The 24,919-nt window shown below is 34.8% G+C and overlaps 1 protein-coding gene across 2 annotated transcripts; it reads left to right on the top strand.

Annotated features, from left to right (window-relative positions):
* The first annotated feature begins 7,584 nt into the window (after window positions 1-7,584).
* On the top strand, window positions 7,585-16,646 carry RERGL (RERG like). Of its 2 annotated transcripts, none has more exons than XM_032253770.1 (5): window positions 7,585-7,707; window positions 8,846-8,902; window positions 11,849-11,922; window positions 12,851-12,999; window positions 16,044-16,646. In XM_032253770.1, the coding sequence occupies exons 1-5, from the start codon at window positions 7,656-7,658 to the stop codon at window positions 16,324-16,326; spliced, it is 615 nt and encodes a 204-aa protein (XP_032109661.1). In that variant the 5' UTR covers window positions 7,585-7,655; the 3' UTR covers window positions 16,327-16,646. The 2 variants fall into 2 exon arrangements, with proteins under 2 accessions (XP_032109661.1, XP_032109660.1); XM_032253769.1 differs by lacking the exon at window positions 7,585-7,707 and adding an exon at window positions 8,393-8,571 and having other exon boundaries at window positions 8,844-8,902.
* The last annotated feature ends 8,273 nt before the right edge of the window (window positions 16,647-24,919 follow it).

Genomic DNA, 24,919 nt, shown 5'->3' with positions numbered 1-24,919 from the left:
TGTATCTTTGTGTCAGCATTTTTGGGCAATGAAATACTTTATTTATTTATTATTATAGTTTTTATTATAATTTAAGCTCTGGGGTACATGTGCAAAATGTGCAGGTTTGTTACATAGGTATACATGTGCCATGGTGGTTTGCTGCATCCATCATCCCGTCATCTACATTAGGTATTTCTCCTAATGCTTCCTCCCCTAGCCCCCCACCCCCCGCCAGGCCCCAGTGTGTGATGTTCCCCTCCCTGTGTCCATGGGTTCTCATTGTTCAACCCCCACTTATGAGTGAGAACATGTGGTGTTTGGTTTTCTGTTCTTGTGTTAGTTTGCTGAGAATGATGGTTTCCAGCTTCATCCATGTCCCTGCAAAGGACATGAACTCATCCTTTTTTATGGCTGCATAGTATTCCATGGTGTATATGTGCCACATTTTCTTTATCCAGTCTATCATTGATGAGCTTCGTGTTGGATCCAAGTCTTTGCTATTGTGAACAGTGCTGCAATAAACATATGTGTGCATGTGTCTTTATAATAGAACAATTTATAATCCTTTGGGTATATATCCAGTAATGGGATTGCTGGGTTAAATGGTATAGTGAAATACTCTTAAATTAAGGTATGTACATTGATTTTTTTGTATGTCACTGTATGACACACTTAATCAATTATAGTATAGTGTAAATGTAACTTTTATATGCATTGACAAACCAAAAAATTGGTATGCCTTGCTTTATTGCAGTGGTCTAGAACCAAACCCACAATATCTCAGATGTATGCCTGTAATGCAAACAGAAATACTTCAGTTTTTCAAATGCTGATTTGTTAATTCATTTTTTAGGACAAAAATTTCATGACATAATGGCCAATGAGATTATAGGGAGATTTCTGGCTCAGAATATCACATTCAATCCTAGTTATGGCCACAAATTATTACGTTAATGTAAAAATGTGATCATATTGGCATCAATAATACTTATTTTTGTGAACGGAACAAAAGACAGATATATCTTGTTCAGAAGAAGCGTCAAATAAAAAGTTAAGGCATGTGACATACACGCCTTTCAGTGATCCCAAAATTCTTAGTGTATTTTGTGAGGGCGTAAACAACAGAACACTGAGACTGGATAATTTATAAAGAACAGAAGTCTATTAACTCACAGGCTGGGAAGTCTAAGGTTAAGGTGCCACAAGGTTTGGTGTTTGATGAGGCCATTATATTCTTCCAAGATGAAATCTTGCACACTGCATTCTTCTGGGGAAGGAGCATTAGATCCTCAGATGACAGAAGGCAGAAGAGGCAAGACAAAGAGCCCACTCCTAAAAGCCCTTTATGTAATCCATTTATGAGGGTAGAGCTCTTATGGCCTGGCCTATCACTTCTTAAGGACCCAACATCCCAATGCCATTAGATTGATAATTAAATTCCAACATCAGTTTTGAAAGGGGAACAAGCATTCAAACCATAGGAACAAGTGAGTCACAATGTTGTATAATCTCCAACCCTGGAGTGCTGGCAGGACCTGTGACTTGCTTCTAACCACTAATGTATGGCAAAAGTGATAGAATGTCACTTTTGTGAAATACACATACACACACACACAACCATATTTATATTCCATACATGCATATTTATAGTGTTTTCATATGTATACAGTATATTTTATTTATGTATATGTTCAATGTATTATATATATAAATTATCTAACTATCATCTATCTATCCATCCATCCATTCGTCCATCCTATCTTTCTTTCTTTGCTAGTTGCTAGCATGCATGAAAGAGATTCTCCTTCATTGCTGGCTTTAAAGCAGTAAGCGGTCATGTTGAGGAAGGGCATATGAACGAGGCCAAGTGGCAGGAAACTGTAGGAACACTTCAGGAGCTGAAAAAGGTTGCTGGCTAGTAGTCAGCAAGAAAACAGTAGTCAGAATCCTCTAATCACAAAAGGAGGAGAAGTGGCTGTTTTACCCCTTGGGTCTCAGAGAAGACCAGAGGCCCACCTCACACCTGGGTTGCAGCTTGATAACAGTCTCAGATGGAGATGAGGAACTTATTGGGAACTGGAACAAAAGTCACTCTTGTTATGCTTTAGCAAAGAGACTGGTAGCATTTTGCCCCTGCCCTAGAAACCTGTGGAACTTTGAACTTGAGAGGAGTTGATTTAGATTATCTGGCAGAAGAAATTTCTAAGCAGCAAAGCATTCAAGATGTGATCTGGCTTTTTCTGAAAGCATACAGTCATATGTGTTCACGAAGAGATGATCTGCAACTGGAACTTATGTTTAAAATGGAAGCAGAATATAAATATCTGGAAAATTTTCAGCCTGACCATGAAACAAAAAAACTAATTTTCTGGGGAGAAATTGAAGTCCAAGCCACTGCAGAAATTTGCATAAGTAATGAGGAACCCAATGTTAATGGCCAAGACAATGAGGTACATGTCTCTAGGGCATTTTAGAGACTTCACAGCAGCCCCTCCGATCACTGGCCTTGAGGCCCAGGGAAAAAAAGTTTCCTGTACCAGGCCCAGCACCCAGCTGCTCTGTGCAGCCTCTGGACATGGTGCCTTGTGTCCCAGCTGCTCCAGCTCCAGCCATATTAAAAGGGGCCAAGGCACAATTCAGAACCATGGCTTCAGAGGATGCAAGCCCCTTGGCAGCTTCCATGTGGTGTTGGGCCTGTGGGTATGCAGAAGACAATAGTTGAGGTTTGGGAACCTCTGCTTAGATTTCAGAGGATGTATGGAAATACCTGGATGTCCGGGCAGAAGTTTGCTGCAAGGGCAAATCTCTCATGGAGAACCTCTACCAGAGTAAGCAGAGGGAAAATTTGGGGATGGAGCCCCCACACAGAGTCTCCCCTGGGACACTGTCTAGTGGAGCTGTGAGAAGAAGGCCACTGTCCTTCAGACTCCAAAATGTTGGCTGGTAGGAATATGGGGTGGAGTTGTTCTTAGAGAAGTGAGAGTAGCAATAAAAAGGAAGATATATATATATATCTTCCATACATATTTGTACTCCACAAAGGTGACAGTATGGCAATAGGAAAGAAAGAGAGTCATTGGAGATCAACCTTGTAGGTTCAACTAACGTAAGAGTTTCTGACACACGGAATGTGGAAGACAGATTTGAATAAATTGGTAAGGGGATAATACAACAAAATTTCCCAGAACTGAAAAGCAGGAATCTCCATATTTAGGAGGCAAAGTGAACACTGGTACAATTAATGAAAAAAGTGACTTGCAACAAGGGATATCATTGTGAAATTTTAGAATACCACTGATACAGAAAAGCTCCTAAAAGAACCCAGTAAAAAGTGAGGAAAGGAAAAGGGAAAGAAAAGGAAAAAAAAGAGAGAGAAAGAAAGAGGTAAAGACACAGAGATAGAAATAGCCACAGAAAGAAGGGGAGGGGAAGGAAGGAAAACAGGATGATGAGGAGGGGAGGAGAGAGAAAAGAAAATATAAATGAGTTGCAGCTTTCACCATAGGGTGGCATTCAGTATTCAGATATGATGTGATGTGTCAACTTTGAAGTAAGACTTGCAAGTACTGTAGCTGTAAGCGAAATCTGTTACTAAAATAGGAATAGGCCCTAAAAATAGTCTTCACAGACAAAACAATGTGAGAAGTATGTTCGTTTCATAATTATCAGTTTCACATACTTGTTCTGATAAAAAACAACCCACCAAAAATAATCACATGCAAAAGTACTCTACATGGGCAGCCTGATGTTGTATGTATAAAGTGATGTTGAACTGTTAGGAGATTGTTGAAATAAGCAATTATTAGTTCTATGAAATAGATATTATAGCCAAAATAATATTGGGTTGTGGGTTAATAGAAGCTTTTGTATTTTAGTGGCCATTATTATAATAGCTTCATCATTTGGCTAGGCAAATGTCCAGATGTGGATAATTTCTCTGGAAGAGATTTTGGAGGATTTGTGATAAATCTCTAGCTGAACCCCTTTAGTAACTTATAATTAGAGGTGAAACTAATAATTTTGATTATAATAATCCATTTGTAAGTTTTTATTTGTTGTGAATAAACCTACAAATAAACACACTTGGTAAGTATCCCATGAGACTAACATAACCATCACTTAATGTTTGATCAAACTTGAAATTTGACTGGGTAAAGAAAATATGGTGTGTATGTACATATATACACACACACACACACCCATATATATATATATATATATATATATATATATATATACACATACACACAGACACACCCCTACACCCCATATTTTCTATATTTTATATATACCTGTTCTGTGTATGTGTGTGTATATATATAGTATACATATGTGTGTGTGTGTGTAAATATATGTACATATATGTAGTATTTTATGGTGCATATGTGTGTGTGTGTATATATCTCTATATATCTATACATACACACATATATAGCATATACATCTGTACACATAGATATGCACATCTATACACGTATGTATAGATATATACACACATGTATGTACATATGTATATGTACATATACACATATGTACACATATATCTATACATACTTGTATAGATGCGCATATATGTATGTGTGTGTGTATATCCATACATGTGTATATATGTGTATAGGTGTGTGTATACATATATACATATATATGTATATACACATGTGCGTGTGCGCACACCATGGAATACTACTCAACCATAAAAAGGAATAAAATCATGTTTTCTGCAGCAACGTGGATGTAACTGGAGGCAGTTATCTTAAGCTAAATAATTCAGAAACAGTAAGTCAAATGCTGCATGTTTTCACTTATAAGTGGGAGATAAATAATGTGTACACATGGAAATACAGAGTGAAATAGAGAATATGGGAAACTCTAAATGGTGGAGGGCAGGAGAGGGGTGAGGGCTGAAAAATTACCTATTGAGTACAATGTATTACTATTCAGGTGATGGATACTCAAAAACCCAGACTCCATGGTTTATTTTATAATCAGCAGTAGGCATTAGAGAATTCTTTATATAAAAATTAAATGTACATTCAATTTCAGTTATATTATTTGCATTCGAATCCCCCTTGCCCCAATTTCCTTTCCTTCTTTTCCCTTCCTTTCTCCTCTTTTTCCTTCCTTTCTCCCAGTCGCTTTCCGACCCTCCCCCCTCCCTCACCCCCTCCTTCCTTCCTCTATCACTCCCTCCCTCCCTCCTTCCCTCCCTCCCTCCCTTCCTTCCTCTCTCATTCTTTCTTTCTTTCTTTTTTCCTTTTTCCTTTGTTTCTGTTTTTCTATTTGAAAAAGCCTATATTTCTATTATGTTAGAAGTTAGTAATGGGACCTACGTCATAAATAAATGAATAAATATAGGAGTAAATGATTTGATTTTGGATATGAATGATTATTTCTTTAGAGAGCTGTAAGAAACTTTTAATAGTATAATAATGTGGCTATTAGAATATTGATTGATATTTAGTACTTTTCATCTAAAAAAAAATGGTGCTTCTGGTTCTTAAGAAAATATGTTCATGCTTGTATTCTTCCAGTTACAACTTCACTCTATTCCACTGCCAGGCTGCTTTCTTGTTAGATCCTCTTTTGGAATCCAAGTGGAAGCAGGTAGAAAGAGGACATGGGAAAAGAATGCCTGTACGTTGATAACAACAATTCATATGCTGCTTTCAATATCATGTATGTCATGAAGTTAAATCTTGCCTTCCTAGGAACTCAACATCTAAAAACACCAAAAGTTTCTTAAGAAGACAAGAATAGCATTTCTCCAAATAGAGAAAAAAAAAATAATTCCATGGTATAATAAATCGGCTGGCAAATTTCCTTTGAAAAACAGTTGTTCTTTTTACTATTTCTATAACTGCAGAAATTAAAGGGATCATATCTATTTCTTTCAAATTTGTAGTAAAGAAAAAGTGTAACTTGGTTCAGCTGTTACCTGCTGATCCCAGAACTTGTCATCCTCTCTCTTGCTCCTTTTCCTTTATGGAGTCTGTTTCTTCTTTTGGAATAGACACATCTCCTTAATCACGAATCACTTTTTCTTCACTTTCTCTGTGGTTCTTACTCATGTTTCAAGATTTATCTACTTTTTGAAGACCTTTATATCCATGTGTTCTGCTTTCCCCAGTCCAATTTTAGCAACAATTCTATTTACTGTAATTTTAATTGTTTCCCTTTTCTCTAACAGATGAGTGTAAACTCTATCAAGGCAGGAAATTCATGATTTAACAATAGTGCGTTATTAAGCCTAACATAGCTTTAAAATATACTTGCAAGTAGGAAATGTTTGTTAAATAAATGCATTTTTTTAAAAAAGCAAATTATTACTCCTGTGATCAACTTAGTCTGGAAATGAAACTTTTTCAGTTGGGCCTCAAAATTTAGTACACACATGTAGACTTATTTATTGTAGAATTTGTATATAACTAAATTGGAGATAAAAGAGAAAGAAAATAACGGGGTACTTGGAGTGGTAGGGAAATCTGATAAAAAGAAGTATGAAAAACTCATCGTTTTGCATATTAAATTTACCTCTTTCTTATACAGCATGAATGAACTATGCCAGAATACTACTTCCCAATTTTCTTTCCTTTCTCTTTTCTTTTTTCTAATTTCAATGTTCTACATAAGGAAATATGACAGGTTTATGTTTATTTTCTAATAAATGACATTGATTGCTTTATTTTTCTCCAGAAATGTTACTGTTGCCTATGGGCAAAACTTTTTTTTTGAGATGGGGTCTCACTCTCTTGCCCAGGCTGGAGTTCAGTGGTGTGATCTTGGGTCACTGCAACCTCCGCCTCCCAGGTTCAAGTGATTCTCCTGCCTCAGCCTCCTGAGTAGCTGGGATTACAGGCATGCACCACCATGCCCAGCTGATTTTTGTATTTTTAGTAGAGATGGGATTTCACCATGTTGGTGAGGCTGGTCTTGAACTCCTGACCTCATGATCCACCCACCTCGGCCTCCCAAAGTGCTGGAATTCCAGTTATGAGCCGCTGTGCCCAGAGACAAAATATTTTTTAAAGGAGAAATTACTTATTAAATAAGGCACTGGAGAAGTTAAAACTCTATAGTGCTCATTTTGTTTCTTGAGAACCTCATATGATTTACAAACACGGTCTAGCTATTTATTTGCATTGGTGTCAAACCTAAACATCTAAAGCCTAGATACTTATTCTCTTTTTGTGATTGAATTAGGGGATTCCCCCTTTTTTTTCACAGAAGAAATCCTAGCAGATACAGGCTCTGATACTAATACAACAAACAAACCAATCCAATCAAAGTAAATATACAGAAATGTTTACCCAGCCTCTAAAACTTTTTTAAATGAAAAGAAATTATACTTTTTTAGGCCCTAAAAGAAAGTAGATTTCAGGCACACAAAAACAGAGAATTGTAAGCTAAGGTTTTGTTATAAATATATACGTATTGTCTTAATAAGCCTTTTTGTCTAAACGGTAACTCCAGTTTTTTTAAAAATGTTATATTAAAACTGAATTGGAAACTACTCTAGGAAAACATTTTTAAAGTTATTGTTGGCTGATAGGAATATGGGGCGGAGCTGTTCTTAGAGAAGTGAGAGTAGCAATAAAAAGGAAGTTAAAAAAAATGTTTGTCACAGGGCAACATAGTTCCAGAAGACAGGACTAACCAAGAAGCAGAAAAGCAAGATGAATGATGTGAAGCTTGCTGTCTTGGGTGGTGAAGGAACAGGCAAATCTGGTGAGTGGTGATGTCTTCTATAGCATAACTGAGTGTAGAAAGAGTGAGAAACATTGACATGTTAACCATTAACCATGTATTTTTAATATATATATTTCATATATATATATGAAAATACATCTATAATAACTATCTCACTGGGGTGATATGCACATTATTTTTCATTAGGAGTTTTCACTTTTACAGGCAAGTAACTGCATGTTTATAGAATATGTAAGCAGGTACAGCAAGATAACTATCTGAAATGTTAATTTGCATATTGTTCTACTGATGTTTACAATTCATAGGAATAACAGGAAATCGTTACATCACTATCCCACTTACACCTCACTTCAACACACCTGCCCTCATACTCACTAGTTTGCCAAACAGCAATCTTGATAGAACTCATCTGCTCTGAAACTAAAGTAGAGAGTTGCTTGGAGATTTGTGGACACTATTTTAAATGTAGCATTACTGAGATAAAAGAACTTTGAGGGGTCATTGCTTGGTGGATGTCCTGGAACTGAGCAATACGTACTCTAATTTTGGAAGTCATGCTTTCGTTTTGTTGTTTTGCTTTGGTTTTGGTCACATTATAATGGCAGGATGCCACCAATAGAGCCACTTGAACCTAAAGAATCATAACATCCTAACTGGCCAAACGCGGGAGCTGCAACATGATGAACGGATGACAGAGATTCTTTTTCTGTTTCCTGGATTTGTAGGTCCCTATGTCTTTAAATAACTGCAAATACTTGGTAGTGTCCTTGTGACTCTTACATATAGTTCCTTGAAGTCAGACTGAATCTGATAGAGAGAAAATAAACAGATGGTCAAATTCTTGCATCTCAAATATAATGAGAAACCTGTTTCTGTTACAAAAGATAAGTGGCCTTATGTTTTTGTGGTAATGAATGAACTGCATAGTGATTTAGATGTGCAGAACTTTAAGATCCCTTTCTTCCTAGCTTTCTATTCATTTGATTGTATCATGGAAATATTGTTAACTACTATTTAGAACAGAATTTAATAAAATTTTAATGTCTTTGTTAATTTTTGCATATTTTTGATCTAAGAACTAAAACATTATGCACATAAACAAATTATCTGGATCATAAAATATAACAGCCTTAAATCTAGATTGTTTACTTTGCAGCCCTTACAGTGAGGTTTCTTACTAAGCGATTCATTGGAGAATATGCTTCTAATTTTGGTAAGTCACCACTCTAGACATTTTTACCTTAAAATTTTTAACATAATTAAATCCCACTTAGGAACAGAGAAGCATTTTGATAGACTATATCATTTTTATGTATTTAAAGCTATTTATTTATTCACATATTCTGATTAGAAATGCCAAAATAGGAACTTGAATTAAATGTTGTTTTGTGGTAAAATTCACCCAATTTGATATTAAGTAAGATGTATTAGAAAGTCAGTTGGTTTCAAAGTCTGGAAGTGGAAAAACAGTAAAACTAAGATCCTCTCTTCAAAATATTGTAGAACTGTAACTATGAGCATCTTTTTTGTAAGGTATAAAACAAATATGAAATTAAATCACATTCTTAAAAAAAAAGAGAAAATTAACACTAAAACCACAACTAACAATAGTATAAAGTTTATTTTTATTGTAAAACCATAAGAAAACAGTAGGAAAATTATGCCTTGATTAAGATTATATCATTATTATCTAAGTCATTTACATAAATGTAGAAAAATTCTAAAACAAAGGTCAAGGCATTCTGATATAATTTTAATATTATTTCACAAATTTTTCTATAAATTTCTGTTTTTTTGACTAGAATTAACATAATATATGGAAAATAGTACAACACAAAAAGTGAGAAATTTTGCAATAATTCGGAGCATATTTTTGGCTTACCAATTAAACAACATAATGGTACTAATATTTTACCTGATTGAAGGAATGAGATGAGGGCATGAATATTTTTTCTTTTTTTAAAATATAAGAATGGCAGATTACAGAAAATATAAAAATTGGGAAAAAGGGGAATGTTTTTGTTGATTATTGCTTATTTGGAATAAGAGGAATTTATGATTGCAAGTGCGTTTTCTATGAGAAACAAACAAAAATCTTTAGCATTCAATCACGAAGTAGCATAACTAGAGTATCTCAGAAAATAGGTTTAATGTATTACATTGTGTTTTTTCCTACATGAATTCAACATGATATTTCAGTCCATATGACATTATGAACATTTAAGGGCAAGAGCCTGAAAACTGATCATAGAAATTTGAGAACATAAAAAGTTCCTGTTGTTTCATTTGTGAGGCCAATGACATCAGTCAAAAGGGTCAATGTAACATACAATTTAGGACTCGAGCATGAGAAGATGTCCCAGAGCTAAGAAATAAAGCAAACATAAAACAATATGCCATCCAAAAAACAATAGCAACAAAAGCCCCCAACTTAATCTTTGATATAGTATAGTTACATAAACAAATGAAATGTTTACACATTCTGGCTGCTACAGCTCAATGAAAAATAAAAGACCTAGAGGAATTTTTGAAAAGACAATCAAATGATCAAAAACTCATTAACTCTATGAGGGCAAACTAGCAAAAATGACTCCTCTTTATAAATTAAAACTAGAAGGGGGAAATAATACAATTCTAAAAATGTGAGAATTGATGACACTTGCTGGCTGTTTTTGAGATTTGAGAGCGAATAATTTTAAATGACTGGAAGGAAATATTGTGGTTTGGAGCCTATAATAAATCTATAAAGTTTAGAGGAAACAGGCTGAAAACATAATTTAAGCTTTCATTAAACTATAACAAACTTCATTAAATGTAACCTGGTAGGAGTTAAGAAGCCAACTCTAACTCTCTGAGAAATGAGGAGTCATTAAATAAATTTGACCAGACAAGTGACATGATCTGGCTACAAGGTTCACTTTTCCTTCTGTGTCGAGGATACGCTAGGAACAGGAAGGAGGTTAGAGGAAGGATGGAAACAGAAAGATGACTTAGGAGGCTTTGTGATAAATTAGGCAAGTAATGATGGTGGCCTAGACTAGTCTTAGCAATGGAGATGAGGAGATACAGACAAGTTCAAGATATACTTTGAAGGTAGACTAAAAGCGAATTTTAGAATAAATTAATTTTAGAATACATAAATTTTGGAATACATAAATTTTGGAATAAATATGTGACATGAGACAAATAAATAATCAAGGATAATCCTAAGGTTTTTCACCTGAGAAACTGGAGTTATGTATAGGCCATTTAACAAAATGGAAAATTGTGGAAGATGCAGCCTTTGCAGGGATATCAGGGGTTCAGCCTGAGGTGTGTTAAAGTTGAGATATCTATCAAGTATCTAAGTGGAGGTGTCCAATAGCAAGTTATTTGTGTCGGGAGTTCAGGGATGAGGTTGGCTTCAGATATAAGCTGGGTTCATCTGAAATAATTGTCATGTGTCGACCTGAGTCTAGGTGAGATCTGAAAAGGAATCTAGGTAAAGAAAGACTCTATGAACTGGATCCATGTTTGAAATGTGAGAAGACAGTGTGGGTGGGGGAGGTGAACAAGAAAGATTAAGACAGACCAACAAGGAATTAAAAAAAAATGGAGACAGTGTTGCCTTGAAGGTCATGTAAAGGAAACTTTTAGAAGGCAGGAGTGACCAACTACATTAATGGTATCAATAAGGCAAAAAAAAAATCAAGATACGGAATTAAGGATTAAGTCATACTACATTTAAGTTAGAAGAAATTTTTCAGGTTTGTAAGATGCTGCTGCTTATATAATAAAGAAGAAAAAATATGATATATGAGAGGGAAGTAGGATTACTGAAGCCATATCTTTCAGTAGGTGAGAAGAAATCATCCCTAGCTGAGAGGGAATGGATTTGCTTTAGATAGGGACATAGATGTTCCATCTACGGCAATAGAATGGAATATAAGTATATGAGCACAAAGGCATGTATATGAATAGAGACAGTGGTGAGATTCATTTGTAAGAAACCTATCTGAGCAAATACAACAAATACATGCCTTCAGTCACCAGTAGTGTAAAAAAGCGACAATATGATTCCACTAAAATATGAGTGGTTGAATTTTTCAGACTGTGATTCAGGTATGAGTTCACATTTGGAGTATTTTCATACTGATGGTGGATATGCATATTTTTGCAGACTCTGTGTATAACAAGCATATGTGTTTGGAAAGAAAACAACTAAATCTAGAAATATATGACTCTTGTTCTCAAGTAAGTAAAATAAAACAGTCTTTTCATTGATTAACTGATTGATTGTTTTTTTAAAAAAATCATGAGTTGAAGATGGTATGGGGGTAAGTGAAAAGTTACCGTGTTAAAACAGAAGTTTCTTCTCATTTTAATTTAAGAGATTATTTTCTAGTGTTGTCAATTTCATTATCTTGCACTTCTGTAAGTTCATGTAAAAATTATAATATCACAAATATCTTTAAAATTGCAGCATTAGGCTGTATCTATAGCATATTTCTATCAGGTCACAGTGTTACTGTCAGAAGTTAATAGTTAAGTAGCTTATCAATTCACTTTATATTTTCCTTGAGTTACACTTTAACCAGTTGTCAATAGAACATAATAAGTAAAATAGATTTTCAGTGCAAACCTCCTTGTCCATTCATATGCTAAAGCAGTTAAAATGGGATTATACAAGTAAGAGAAAAACGTACATCCATTCAGGGTTTCAAAGCAGCTATATGAGACAGATCATTTTCGGTAAATAAAAACATACCTTAAATATTTTAGCTAAACCTCTATAATATTTTTGTTTTTTGTTGTTTTAAATCCAGTACCAAAAATCAATAGGTATTCCATTTACTAACATAGATTAAAAATTATATATTTTCAAAACAAATGTGTGGATTTTAGTTCAAAAGACAATTATTGTAGCTCATCAAATTTTCAGAAAAAGTGGAGATGTCTTCTAGAAAAGTTATAAAATGAGATAAATATAACTTTATTATAGTTCTGTTTTACATTTAATCGCTTTTAATTAAGGAGAAAGAGTGATAAAAGAGAAACAAAGAAACTGTATTTTAGAAAATATTAGTATTCAGCTTACTGATATCTCCTTCAGCTGAAATGGGTCTCTATTATTTAACTGTATTAGATCCCAACACTTTTAACGTACTTGATTTATTTTCAGACACAGAAAGCAAAATTCTCCCTCACAAGTGAGCTTCACTGGGCAGATGGGTTTGTTATTGTGTATGACATCAGTGATAGGTCTTCGTTTGCTTTTGCGAAAGCACTGATCTACAGAATCCGGGCGCCACAAACTAGTCATTGTAAAAGGTAAGGTATTTTTCATTCCTTTCTCCTTCCTTTTTAGTAAATCATCATATAGCTGTAAGCATCATTAGGAAGAGCTTAATACAGCCTTCCAATTACAAAATTTAACAGCCCTGAACAATTCACCTTCCCATTCCACAGGAGTTACACATGTAGTAAAAGGAATGAGAATGCTTTATATCCTGGCTGACATAAACAGTTACTTGCCCTGAGTAAATGGCTATTTTACAAGACAGCTTCTATTGTTAACATTACACTCACTTGAAAAATAATGGTCTTTTGTATATAAGATAGTTTGCTTTCCAACCTTTCCTTTTCGTTCTCACAAAATTGTTAAGGATACTAAATAAATCCAGATTTATTACATTTGGCATCCCGTGAAATCCAATTTCTAGTCACTGGGTTGTTCAATCTATCAAAGCAAAATAGACTGAATAATCAAACTGTTTACAAATTCTAAATATGAGAATACATTTTTCTCCATTTTACCTCCTACAATAAAGGACTGATCAACAATTCTTTATTCCTAATTGTTTTGACACAAAGAACTATGAAGGAAGACATGGTTGTTCCGTAAGCCATTGTTTCATTAACAGATGAAAGTTTAAGCATCTGAGTTTTCCATTTTAGTTTTCCCCATTTTTCAGTCTTTTTGACCTTTTCCATAAAGTATTTATTTTTGCTCAATGTGATTGTTAAACTTTCTTTTTTCTTTTTTTTTTTTTTTTGAGACGGAGTCTCGCTCTTGTTACCCAGGCTGGAGTGCAATGGCGTGATCTCGGCTCACCACAACCTCCGCCTCCTGGGTTCAGGCAATTCTCCTGCCTCAGCCTCCTGAGTAGCTGGGATTACAGGCACGTGCCACCATGCCCAGCTAATTTTTTGTATTTTTAGTAGAGACGGGGTTTCACCATGTTGACCAGGATGGTCTCGATCTCTTGACCTCGTGATCCACCCGCCTCGGCCTCCCAAAGTGCTGGGATTACAGGCTTGAGCCACCGCGCCTGGTGATTGTTAAACTTTCTTGTGCTTTTAATCAATTTTGTCCTTCGAATCTAAATAGCATTCTAATCTGGCAAGTAAAAAAAGCACAATATTATTACTGAGAAATGGCATGTGTACGTTTTATATCTATTTTAAGTGTCCACTATACAGAAATCATGAGATAATCATTGATAAGGTGTATTTCCCTGGAGGTAGATGATGTACATTCTTGCTTTCCTTTGATTTGCCTTAAGTAAGCCACTTTAATCTCTAGAGCCACTTTAATCTCCTATCCTGCTACCACCAGTTAAATTTTTCTAATTTAACTGGTGGCAGCAGGATAGGAGAAACATGTGATTTTACTGAGGTGCCGCATAGCTCTTATATCCTATAAGATGACTGATATTTTAGGACTCCACTGTTTTAATCATTAAATATCTTATGTTTAAGCATCATGATGTAGGTATGGGACAGGAATAAAATTCTGATACTTCTTCAAATCAAAGTAATCACTCAACGACATTTAAGAACACATTGAAAGCATAAAAATTTGTATTGGACATTTTTCAGGAAATCTTTCTAATTTGTTGATTAGATAATTCTTTGAATATTTTCAGTTTTCAATCTGTAAAAGACTAGGAAAGCAAAGTATATCACTTTCATTAAATTATATCTGACATTTGTGTCCCACCCTTGAAAACATTTGTATATATTCCTTCTCATTTACTCTTTTCAATAATTTCACAAAGTAGACAAAAAAAGACCTTAGTAACATTTTTTAAAGTTCACCACACATTGTCATTTGAATGAAACCAACTTTTAGTGAAATCGGAGCCAATACCAATTGAAGACTGCCTGTGTTCACCCATTTTTTCCTTACAGTAGATATCTTTGCAGCATTCCATGCCATTTAAAGCCTAGTGATTTTACTGTATCTTCAATTCAAATTCTATTTTCATATTGCTTCACTATAACCAAGGAGGATATTTTGATAGTTGCAGAGACATTTTATCTTAACAAAGACACATTTTCTTAAACAGGAGAGTTGGACAAGTTTGTGAGGTAATACAATTTTCTCTAGAGTATGTTATAATGGATATTAGCTAAGCAAAAACAGCAATAAGTATCGAATAATATTTTTGCTTACGAAAATTTTATCTAAATTGTTCAATTACAATAACTCTATGAGTAAAGAGACATTTGCTAGCTCTTCTCTTGTAATTGATAAGGAACGTGAAAAATAATACTTAGTAAGCAACTTTCATTGCCTGAGCCTATGTTAGATATATTTGTATACATCATTTCACGTATATAATCTCCATGAGCTTTAATCTCTGTGAGAATTCTTTGTGAGGAGGATTATTTTGATATATTAAAAGCTTTAAATTTAGGTTGAAGGGTAGGTGTGCAGGTTTTTTACATAGGTAAACTTGTATCATGGGAGTTTGTTGTATAGATTATTTCATCACTCAGGTATGAAGACTAGAACTCATTAGTTAATTTTTCCTGATCCCCTTCTTCCTCTCACCCTCGACCTTCCAATAGGCCCCAGTGTGTGTTGTTCCCTTCTATGTGTCCATGTGTTCTTGACATTTATATCCACTTATGAGTGAGAACATGCAGTATTTGGTTTTCTGTTATTGTATCAGTTTACTAAGAATAATGACCTCCAGGTCCATCCATGTCCCTGCAAAGGACATGCTCTCATTCTTTTTTATGGCTGCATAGTATTCCATGATGAATATGTACCACATTTTTACATTAAAGGACACTGAAAGGGGGAAAGGTAATCATACTTAGTTGGCAGACAGCGCCAGAATTCAATAATAGGTCCACATTACTTCAAATCCTAGGCTTTAAGAACCTTGTTGCTTCTGTGCCATTTACTACATTCTATCTAAAATGATTTTAAGCAAATGGGGCTATGCGTAACTACACATGACCATAAGTAACACATATACACACTCCATTTTTTAAAATTTATAATCCTTTGGCTATAAATCTATGTGTTTAAAAAAAGTTGTTAAAACAATCTTGCTAAAAATTGTGTATCTCTATTTTAGAGCTGTGGACTCAGCAGTATTTTTGGTTGGCAACAAACGAGATCTTTGTCATGTGCGAGAGGTTGGCTGGGAAGAAGGGCAAAAGCTGGCGCTGGATAACCGATGCCAATTCTGTGAACTGTCTGCAGCAGAGCAGTCTCTGGAGGTGGAAATGATGTTCATCAGAATTATCAAGGACATCCTGATAAACGTCAAACTTAAAGAAAAGAGACGACCCAGTGGATCTAAATCAATGGCCAAATTGATCAATAATGTATTTGGAAAGAGAAGGAAATCTGTTTAGTAGACCTGTAATCCTGGGAGATTTGTTATATCAGAGAGTTTCAAACATTCACATGATAATGCATCTAATCTTTGTATGCAATTTTTTTTTTGTAAAAAGAATTCCTTGGAGATATGAAATAATTCAACATGTACCACAGCTGTGTTTTCAAACATGCAGTTTGCACTTTTGGTTGTTATAGACTGTTTACTCTGCTTCACACAGAGCCTTTAATTTACTGTATAGCATTGTACTCACCCTAATGTACTGATGGACAGCTCTTCAATTTGCCTTGCCAAATAAACTCTGCTTATATGAATTTATTAAATAATCATGACATAGTTTGTTTTACCTTTATTTTATATGGTTCTTTTGAACGAAATGGATCATTATATTCATACAGTTAACATGTCACAGAGCTTAATTTATCAATCTGTGAAAGTTCTTATTTAATAGAATTGCATGCATTTGTTTTAAAAGTATCTTTACAATAATTCAGTAGCTTACATAATACTATGCATATTTTGTAATATGACTTAGGACTTAATCAAATTCATTCCCCAATAATATATATATATTTTATAGTTGCTCTGATGGTGAAAAAGTCTACCCTTCCTCATTTTCATGTTACACACTATGTTAGCAAGGGTCATTATCACAGATATATTAATTTATAGAGCTAAGGTCGTTTTTAGATAAAAAGATTTAGAAACTCATACATCATAGAACAGAGAGCAGTAGAAACTTATTGGGGAATTTATAATTAAGGAATTTGTTGCCCTGAAATGAGTATTTGTGGATTAGGTACAAACATTTGGTTCTTCTCAGGTTACCCTATTTACTGTATCTTTCCGAAGAAAATCATCTACCTCCTAGACCAGAGTGCCACTGCCATAGCCCTTGTGGACCTTTGATGCAAGATGTCTTTCAAGTTGAGATTCAAGGCTTAATTGTGACCAAATTGCTGACATTCAAAGTTAGGTCTCAAAACTGGAAATTATGACAACAAACAATGCTACATGTACACACTTGGTTAATAAGCATTGTCAAGAAACTGGGGACCAAGGTGGACAATTGATGAAGATCTTTAATAGAGAGTGTTGGAGGGGCCTTGGAGAGAGTTGAAACAAAATATCAAACTGGATAGAAGAAAATTTACTGACATGATATCACTCACCATGAGTCACAATGCAACATTGTAAGAGTGACACCTAGAGCTGGTCTAAATAGATGTGCTGTTCCTTAGAAGCCTGATCTTGATGATACACTAAAGTGAAAGTAATGGGAAAATAGAACTTTATGTGGTATTGTACAAAATAGGTTTAGAATGTTTATAAAGATGTGAAGGAGGAGTTTAGGATTAATAGATTAGATTAGTCTCAAGAACCCACCATCTGACTTCGATCCCTGGGAGAATTCAGGGGAACTTCCTTTACTCAGGAAGTAAGGATGCGTTGATGAATTGGCAGAGATAACTCTGAGAAGCTTAGTAAGGACTCTGTTCTATGGGTCAGAGTTAACAGTAGATCAACTGCATTGTTTTACAACAATGGATACTACCATTGCATTGTGCTGTCCAATATCAATGCAGATCATAGGATCCTGGAACAGCAAAATCTGGGTGCTAGCATTTAATCTGCAGTTTGTTATCTACTCTCCTAGCCACCAAAGAAATGGTGCCATACTCAGGGTGGAGGTTTTCTTTTGGAAACTGACTGGTTGGATGCTTAGAAGGGATGTGCTTAATCAGCCATATTGAGGGAAAGCCTATATTGTGGACCTATGCATTGCTTCCATCCCTGCCACCATGGCCACTGTTATCGTGGGTCAGTTACATAGGAGAGATGGCCAAAAAATGAGTCAGGTGGATATCCGATGGCCAGGTCATCCTGTCCAGCTGGTTGTAAAGTTATCTCTCTGCTGGATGTTAAAATGATACCCAAAGCTCTGTGTATTTCATGATCCCTCTGAGAGCTATCCATTTACATACTTTCCTTTAAAACTTATTGTCATGGATATTCCAGCTTTACCTTTTATATATCTCTGACAAACTGGAAAAACTATTAATCACTGCCTAGAAATAGTATCCTAAATGTCACTTTTGTTACCCTACAAGGTAGCAACAACGTGTACTTGAAATTCTGCCAACTGGGATAATTTCCATCTGTTAATAAACTTTGTGGCCATCTCTGTCTAAGACTGTCATGAGGCACAGTTTTCTTCTGGCTGGCACTAACATATCAGGTATAAGTGAGGACAGCTTCCTATCAACTAGGAATATTTATGTTAGATTGCTATGTGAAAGAAAAATAAACTTCTATTGTATAAAGTTATCTTAGCAAATTTAATGATGCACTCACGATCAACTGTTTATAAACATTTTATTAATCTTTGACAGTTTTAATATTGGCTATGTATACATATATTTATCAGTATAAGCAATTATACTTTAATTTGGTTTTTGTTTTGTTTTTCTTCTGGATCATCTCATTTTTAGAGATTTGGTCTTCATTTCTTAGAATCATTTTTCCAGTTAAAGAAAGATTACTTGGGGACAATTTTTCATTAAAAATAGCATATTTACCTATGTTAAATGTAGTAACTCTAATGTTAAATGGTATTTAAATTATAATAGTTTAATTTATGCATACGTACCTATAATAAGTCAGAGATCAAAGTTTTCTGTTAAAGATACTACTTATATTTCCATGTGTTTTAAATTTTTAATTTTACTCTGATGTTTTAGAAAATTAACCTTGTATGACATACCTTGTCATAAGGAATATATGGAATGTAGTAATAAGAACAAGAATTTATATTAAAATTTTTATGCAGTGATTTCAGAAATGAATAGCTAATTATTTTTCAGTGATATTTGAAATTATTAGATTAATTCCACCTTTGATAGTGTGACAGTTTTAAAACACATACACACATTTTTTGATACTTCTCCCATCAAAAGGTTTTTTTCAATTCCCTTCCAATTGATATGTATCAGTTTTACAGACTCATGTTAACAAACAGATTGAAGTAGAAGTAATGTGTATGACTTATGAAGCCAGGTTAGAAAAGGAGACAGAGCTCCCATCTGTTTCTCTGTCTTATGTGGCTCTGCTTTGGAAGCTGTGAGTCAACGTGTATGAATCCAGCTATCTTGAAGGCACCAGGCTGGAGATAGCACATAGCGTTAATGACCACACAACCACCAGATAGATATACAAGCAAATCTTTGGGTGATTCCAGCCTACAACCTTTGGGCTACTCCAGCTGATGCCAAGTGGAACAGAGGTAAGTTACTTCCACAGAACCCTTCCCCAACTACAGGTTTGCGAGCATAATATATATATGTATATATATATATATATTTAATTTTGGAACTGTTGTATGGCAATAGACAACCAGAAAAAATAATTCATTAAAACCCTCAGCAACTCAGCCAATATGAAGTATTTGGCTTTCTTACTAAAGAAAATGAGGTGATAAAATGAATTCTCCAACCAGACTCAAAATTGTCTAGAAGATGATATTGTCCCAATATCAGTTTTCTTGCGAACATAATTTACTTGTAAAGCAACTTGAAAAACCTTAAAAACAATAAGTTGCATTTTCTAAAGTGAGCAAAAAGCACATATACCTTCAGAGAAACAAATACATCAATATTAAGCCATAGAATATTGTAGTGTGAGGACAGCAAGTGTGTCTATAAATCTCAGGGCTAACCAAGCTGTATCACTAGGCTAGGAATTGCCTATGCTGCTTCTAGTAAGAAAGATGCTGTCATTCATTTTGGATGAGCTTCAGGGAGATAACACATAATGAGGGGCAACAGCTGAGGAAGGGAATGCCAAAGGGGAGGGGTCTTTAAAATGGTTTTGATTTAATACAAGGCATGCACTATTAATAAAGAGGTTGAATGATACCTGTATGTTTTATAGGTTTATAAATTGGCTGTAGTAAAATGTTTTACATCTTAGATCACTAGGTATTGTTTCAGCTTATTATGGGAGATATCTATCTAGAGTTGACTGAATTGTATTAATCTGAACCTAGTTTAATGATGCCTTAACATTTTTATGGGGAAATTTAATGTTTGCAATATCCATGTTCCTTATTTGAAAGCGTGACTTATAGGTTTCTCATCTTCCTTAAATTATAAAATCCTTCAGCTAATAAAGGAAAATGATTATAGTTTGCAAAAAAGGCAAAGTCATTTAACAATCCATATAACTGTCTATTGTAGGGCTTTGCATAATAATTGTAATTTAGCTATTAGGAATTCTAAAGGCAGTTATCAGTCATATTCTACAATTCTGGAGAACCAGGCAAAGCCCAAATTATTTAGAGTATTTCAAATTCCCAAAGAAATAAAGGCACACTATAAATATGAAATATAGTCTATAGTGACAAGATATTATTTCACAAGAAAAGAAAAAACTTCATCATAATTTTCAAATATATAAGCCACCAAACATTATTTTTCTTCCTTTTGGATATAGATGTAATGCAAGTTTATCTTTAATAATGGAAATATAAATTACTCTAAGGAGGAAATTTGCAGACTATAACATATCAGTGTCAATGTGAAACTTTACCAACATTTTAGTGATCTTGGAGCAACTGAGGTCTAATGAATTAAGAAAAATGTGAGTGATGGAACTACTTGACTTTACATGAAAGAAAGTATAACCATGAGTTAGTTGCCTGTATGATTTTTAGACCGTTTTATAGAACTCAACATGAGCATTTAACAACTAGACACATGAAAACTTGTAAAAACACTTATGTAAAATCAGGCTGATATATGTTTTATCAACTGTAGATTCCATTTCAAGGTAATATAATATTTAGATTCATAAAATTTAGAGTTATTTCTATACAAAAACACAGTTGAAGCTTAAAATTTTTTTATTGAGTCTTGGGTACTGTGTTTAATTAACTCAAACAGCAACTATAATTGCAATGAAAAACCAGTTGTTTGATTTTGATCAGAAGATTTTGAGGCCTTCCGTGAAATATCTGTATTTCATGCAAATTGTGTTTTCCACAATATATGGCACATTAATCCACTTAAAAATAGTGGAATTATGGAATTTGATCATTATTAATAAAGTTATTCTTAAACATTACAGTTAAATACATTTGTTTGCAGACTAAGAAACACATGTGTGTATACACATTCTTAGCTAAAATAGTGGTTCTTTATATGAACTTAATCTCTCAGAAAGAATAAAAAATATCAAGTGAATTACAGGCAGAGAAAGACCAGAGATAGCAAAATAAGAGAAGAAAGGAGGATGATCAGATGTGAGAAATGTTGCATTCAAATCATAAATTTGGAGAAAGGTAAATTCCCAGATGGGTTCCTTTAGGAAGAGAAAAAAAAAAGGCAATTATAAGGTGGGAAGTACGTGGATATGTACAAATATCATAGCAATTTATTTGAAATTACAAAAAAATGAGTAGGAGCTCAGTAATTTAGCATGATAATTACTTGAGAGGGCAATGACCCAAACATGTGAGTGAATACTTTAGAAGAAAGAGAAATATAATTGAAATATTATGATGTAATTTTCCCATTGTTCTCAGCAAACATCAGAATTGAGAGAAGAATTAGTAGACACCCATGAAATAGGTGGCAAACTATATAATAATAAGTCCCAAGACACACGCACACATACCTTCATTGCAGCATTGTTTACAATAGCAAAGACTTGGAACCAAACTAAATGCCCATCTCTGATAGACTGGACAGGGAAAATGTGGCACATACACACCATGGAATACTATGCAGCCATAAAAATGATGAGTTCAAGCTCTTCATAGGGACATGGATGAATCTGGAAACTATCATTCTCAGCAAACTAACGCAAGAACAGAAAATCAAATACTGCACGTTCTCAGTCATAGGCAGGTATTGAACAATGAGAACACATGGACACAGGGAGGAGACCATCACACACTGGGGTCTGTTGGAAGGGGTAGGGGAGGGACAGTGTGGGGGTGGGGAGGTTGGGGAGGAATAACATGGGGAGAAATGACAGATGTAGGTGACAGGGGGATGGAAGCAGTAAACCACATTGCCATGTGTACATATGCAACAATTCTCTGCATGTTCTGCACATGTACCCCAGAATCTAAAGTACAATTTAAAAAAAGAATGTCTAAACAGTTTCAAGGCAAACGTTTGTAAAACTCTATTTATGAAGACAGATAAATTCTGTTTGAGAAATGAAGACTGATATTTGTAGATATGCAAGTGCCCTGAAAAAGTATACTCAATTACTTTTGCTAAAAGATTTTTAAAGATCCAATCCCAAAAATAAACATTTAGAAACTAGAAGGATATAATGTAAAAGAAATAGTGATAGGCTTGGTTGTGGTATGTATGAAAGGGTTCAGGGAAGTGCTGGGAAGAGAACGGCAGTACCCAGTGAGGGTTCCACCCCTGGGCCTGTGTCCACGGACTTAGGTGAGGACAGGCACTCCTGCCTTGGTGCTCAAATGTTGCATTTCCCAAGACCACCCTGGCCGACCACGCCACTTCCTGCACCTACAAATACCCCTGTCCACACAAGCGGCTGGTCGCTGAGAGGGACACACCAGCGGAAGAAGACAAGCGACTGGATGCCGAGAGGAACGCACCAGGTAAGCGCACACCTACAGGCACCAGCAGATGCCACCAGGCCACCCACTGGACCAACCACGTGGCATATGGCAGGGGAAGAGGAGATTCCGGCAGCTGAGTGGCCCAGCTCCAGGGGAAAATGTCCACTCCCCTTCTGGCCCCCCATCCATCTGCTAAGACCTGCTTCCACATTCAATAAAAAAACTTTGCCCTCATTCTCCAAGCCCATGTGTGATCCAATTCTTCAAGTACACCAAGGCAAGAACTCCAGGAAATAGAAAGGCCTCTGTCCTTGTGATAAGACAGAGGGTCTCATTGAGCTGGTTAACACAGGCCGCCTACAGACGGCAAAGCTAAAAGAACACATGGTAACACACGCCCGCTAGGGCTTCAGGAGCTGTAAACATTCTCCCGAAGATGTTGCCGTGGGGTCAGAGACCCACAATTTCCTTTCCTCTGTATGTTCCCTTTAGAGGTTTGAGCGGCAGGGCACTGAAGAAGCAAGCCACTTCCTGGTCTCAAGCCCTGTGAGAGGACTAGGGAACTTTTTCTGTTTCAGTTGTATATATAGAATGATATGTGTGGTATTATTTATGAGTAGTAATCCTATCCTGACATTTTTAGAAATCTAGGTTATAGCTAATCAGTAAAGCACTATACTAGATAATCTAAATATATTTTATATAAATACACACAAGTACCCTGCAAAGTTGATATTGCTGTGCTATTTTACATAGTTATTTACACATCTCGATATAGATGAAAGGGTTAATCTAGGTCAAAGGCCAGTTATTGGCTTAGCTGAGAGTCATAACCAAATATAACTGGCTCTACGTGGCTGTTTCCACTACATCATACTCCTTCAGTGCTACTGAAAAATAAATACCAATTTAAAATCACTTCTACAGGTTTTTTTTTGGAAATTTTATGGGACTATGCCTATGTTTTATTTATAATTATAAATATGAAAACATGATACAAAAATATAGGCCATATGATTTTATTTGTGTATAAATATATCTAGAAAAATCTTTGCAAAGAAATATGCTAAAAGATGATTAGCCTTTAGATGTTTTTTTTTCTGTGCTTTCCAAAATTTTCTGTACATGATCATGAAATATATTTGTAATCAAAGGATAATTAAAAATTATTTCACATTTTTAAATGTTGTATTTATTGTGCTGAATTGTATGCTCAAGAATCTTACATGAATTATAAAAATGAGTTTCAAGCTTATATTTATTAAGATCCTTTAAATCTTTAATCGAAACCAAATCCCAAATCTCATTAACAGGCTTTGTTAATTATTTAAAAAATGAATTTCCTCATTCGAATCTTCTGCAATAGCATGTGTTATATTTACAATTGAAGAAAACATATACAGTTTTGCATTTTTCATTAAGATCACTTATATACAACAGTATGTATATTTTAAATGTACTGTTTCATAAGTTTTAACATGTCTAAACCTGTAAAACAGTCAACAAATCATGGAGTAGAACGTTTCTAACATCCCAGAGACTTCTTGTGCCCCTTCCAGGTAACTTGAAAGACAGTTTGACATTTTCTTTAATAAACACAGTTGTAACATTTGAAGTACAGGGTATAAGCAATAAAAAGTATTTGCAATTATTATTCAGTGAGTATATCCGTATTACATTACTTCAAGCTCCAAAAAAAAAAAAACAATGTACTTTTGATTTTTGTTCAATGCCATTTCTCAAGGGCCTCAGCATAGTGTCTGGCACATAGCTGGAGCTCATAGTATACTTATAGAATAAACTTGAAATGTATATTATAACACAGACACTGTATTATCTTTAATAAATAATTTTATTATAATGTTAGTTTATCACAGAAATACATGCTGTTAATAAGTGTTTGAAAATAATATAAAAGTTATAAGGGACAAAAATGCTGGCAGTTTTCTTATACCATCCTCAGATGATCTCTCCCAGGGTATTCAGTATTATTAGTTCGGTGTGTTCT

The sequence above is a fragment of the Sapajus apella genome, unplaced genomic scaffold (genome assembly GCF_009761245.1).
Source record: "Sapajus apella isolate SASKATOON/1434 unplaced genomic scaffold, GSC_monkey_1.0 scaffold84, whole genome shotgun sequence".
Lineage (NCBI taxonomy): Eukaryota > Metazoa > Chordata > Mammalia > Primates > Cebidae > Sapajus > Sapajus apella.
Note: the sequence above shows the minus strand (reverse complement) of the source record. Positions and strands in the feature narration are given on the sequence as shown.

Coding starts and splice junctions, on each gene's coding strand:
- RERGL (XM_032253769.1), top strand. CDS start 8,519: ATGGTCAAATTCTTGCATCTCAAATATAATGAGAAACCTGTTTCTGTT. Junction 8,903..11,848: donor AGAATATGCTTCTAATTTTG/GTAAGTCACCAC, acceptor ATATTTTTGCAG/ACTCTGTGTATAACAAGCAT. Junction 11,923..12,850: donor TATATGACTCTTGTTCTCAA/GTAAGTAAAATA, acceptor ATTTATTTTCAG/ACACAGAAAGCAAAATTCTC.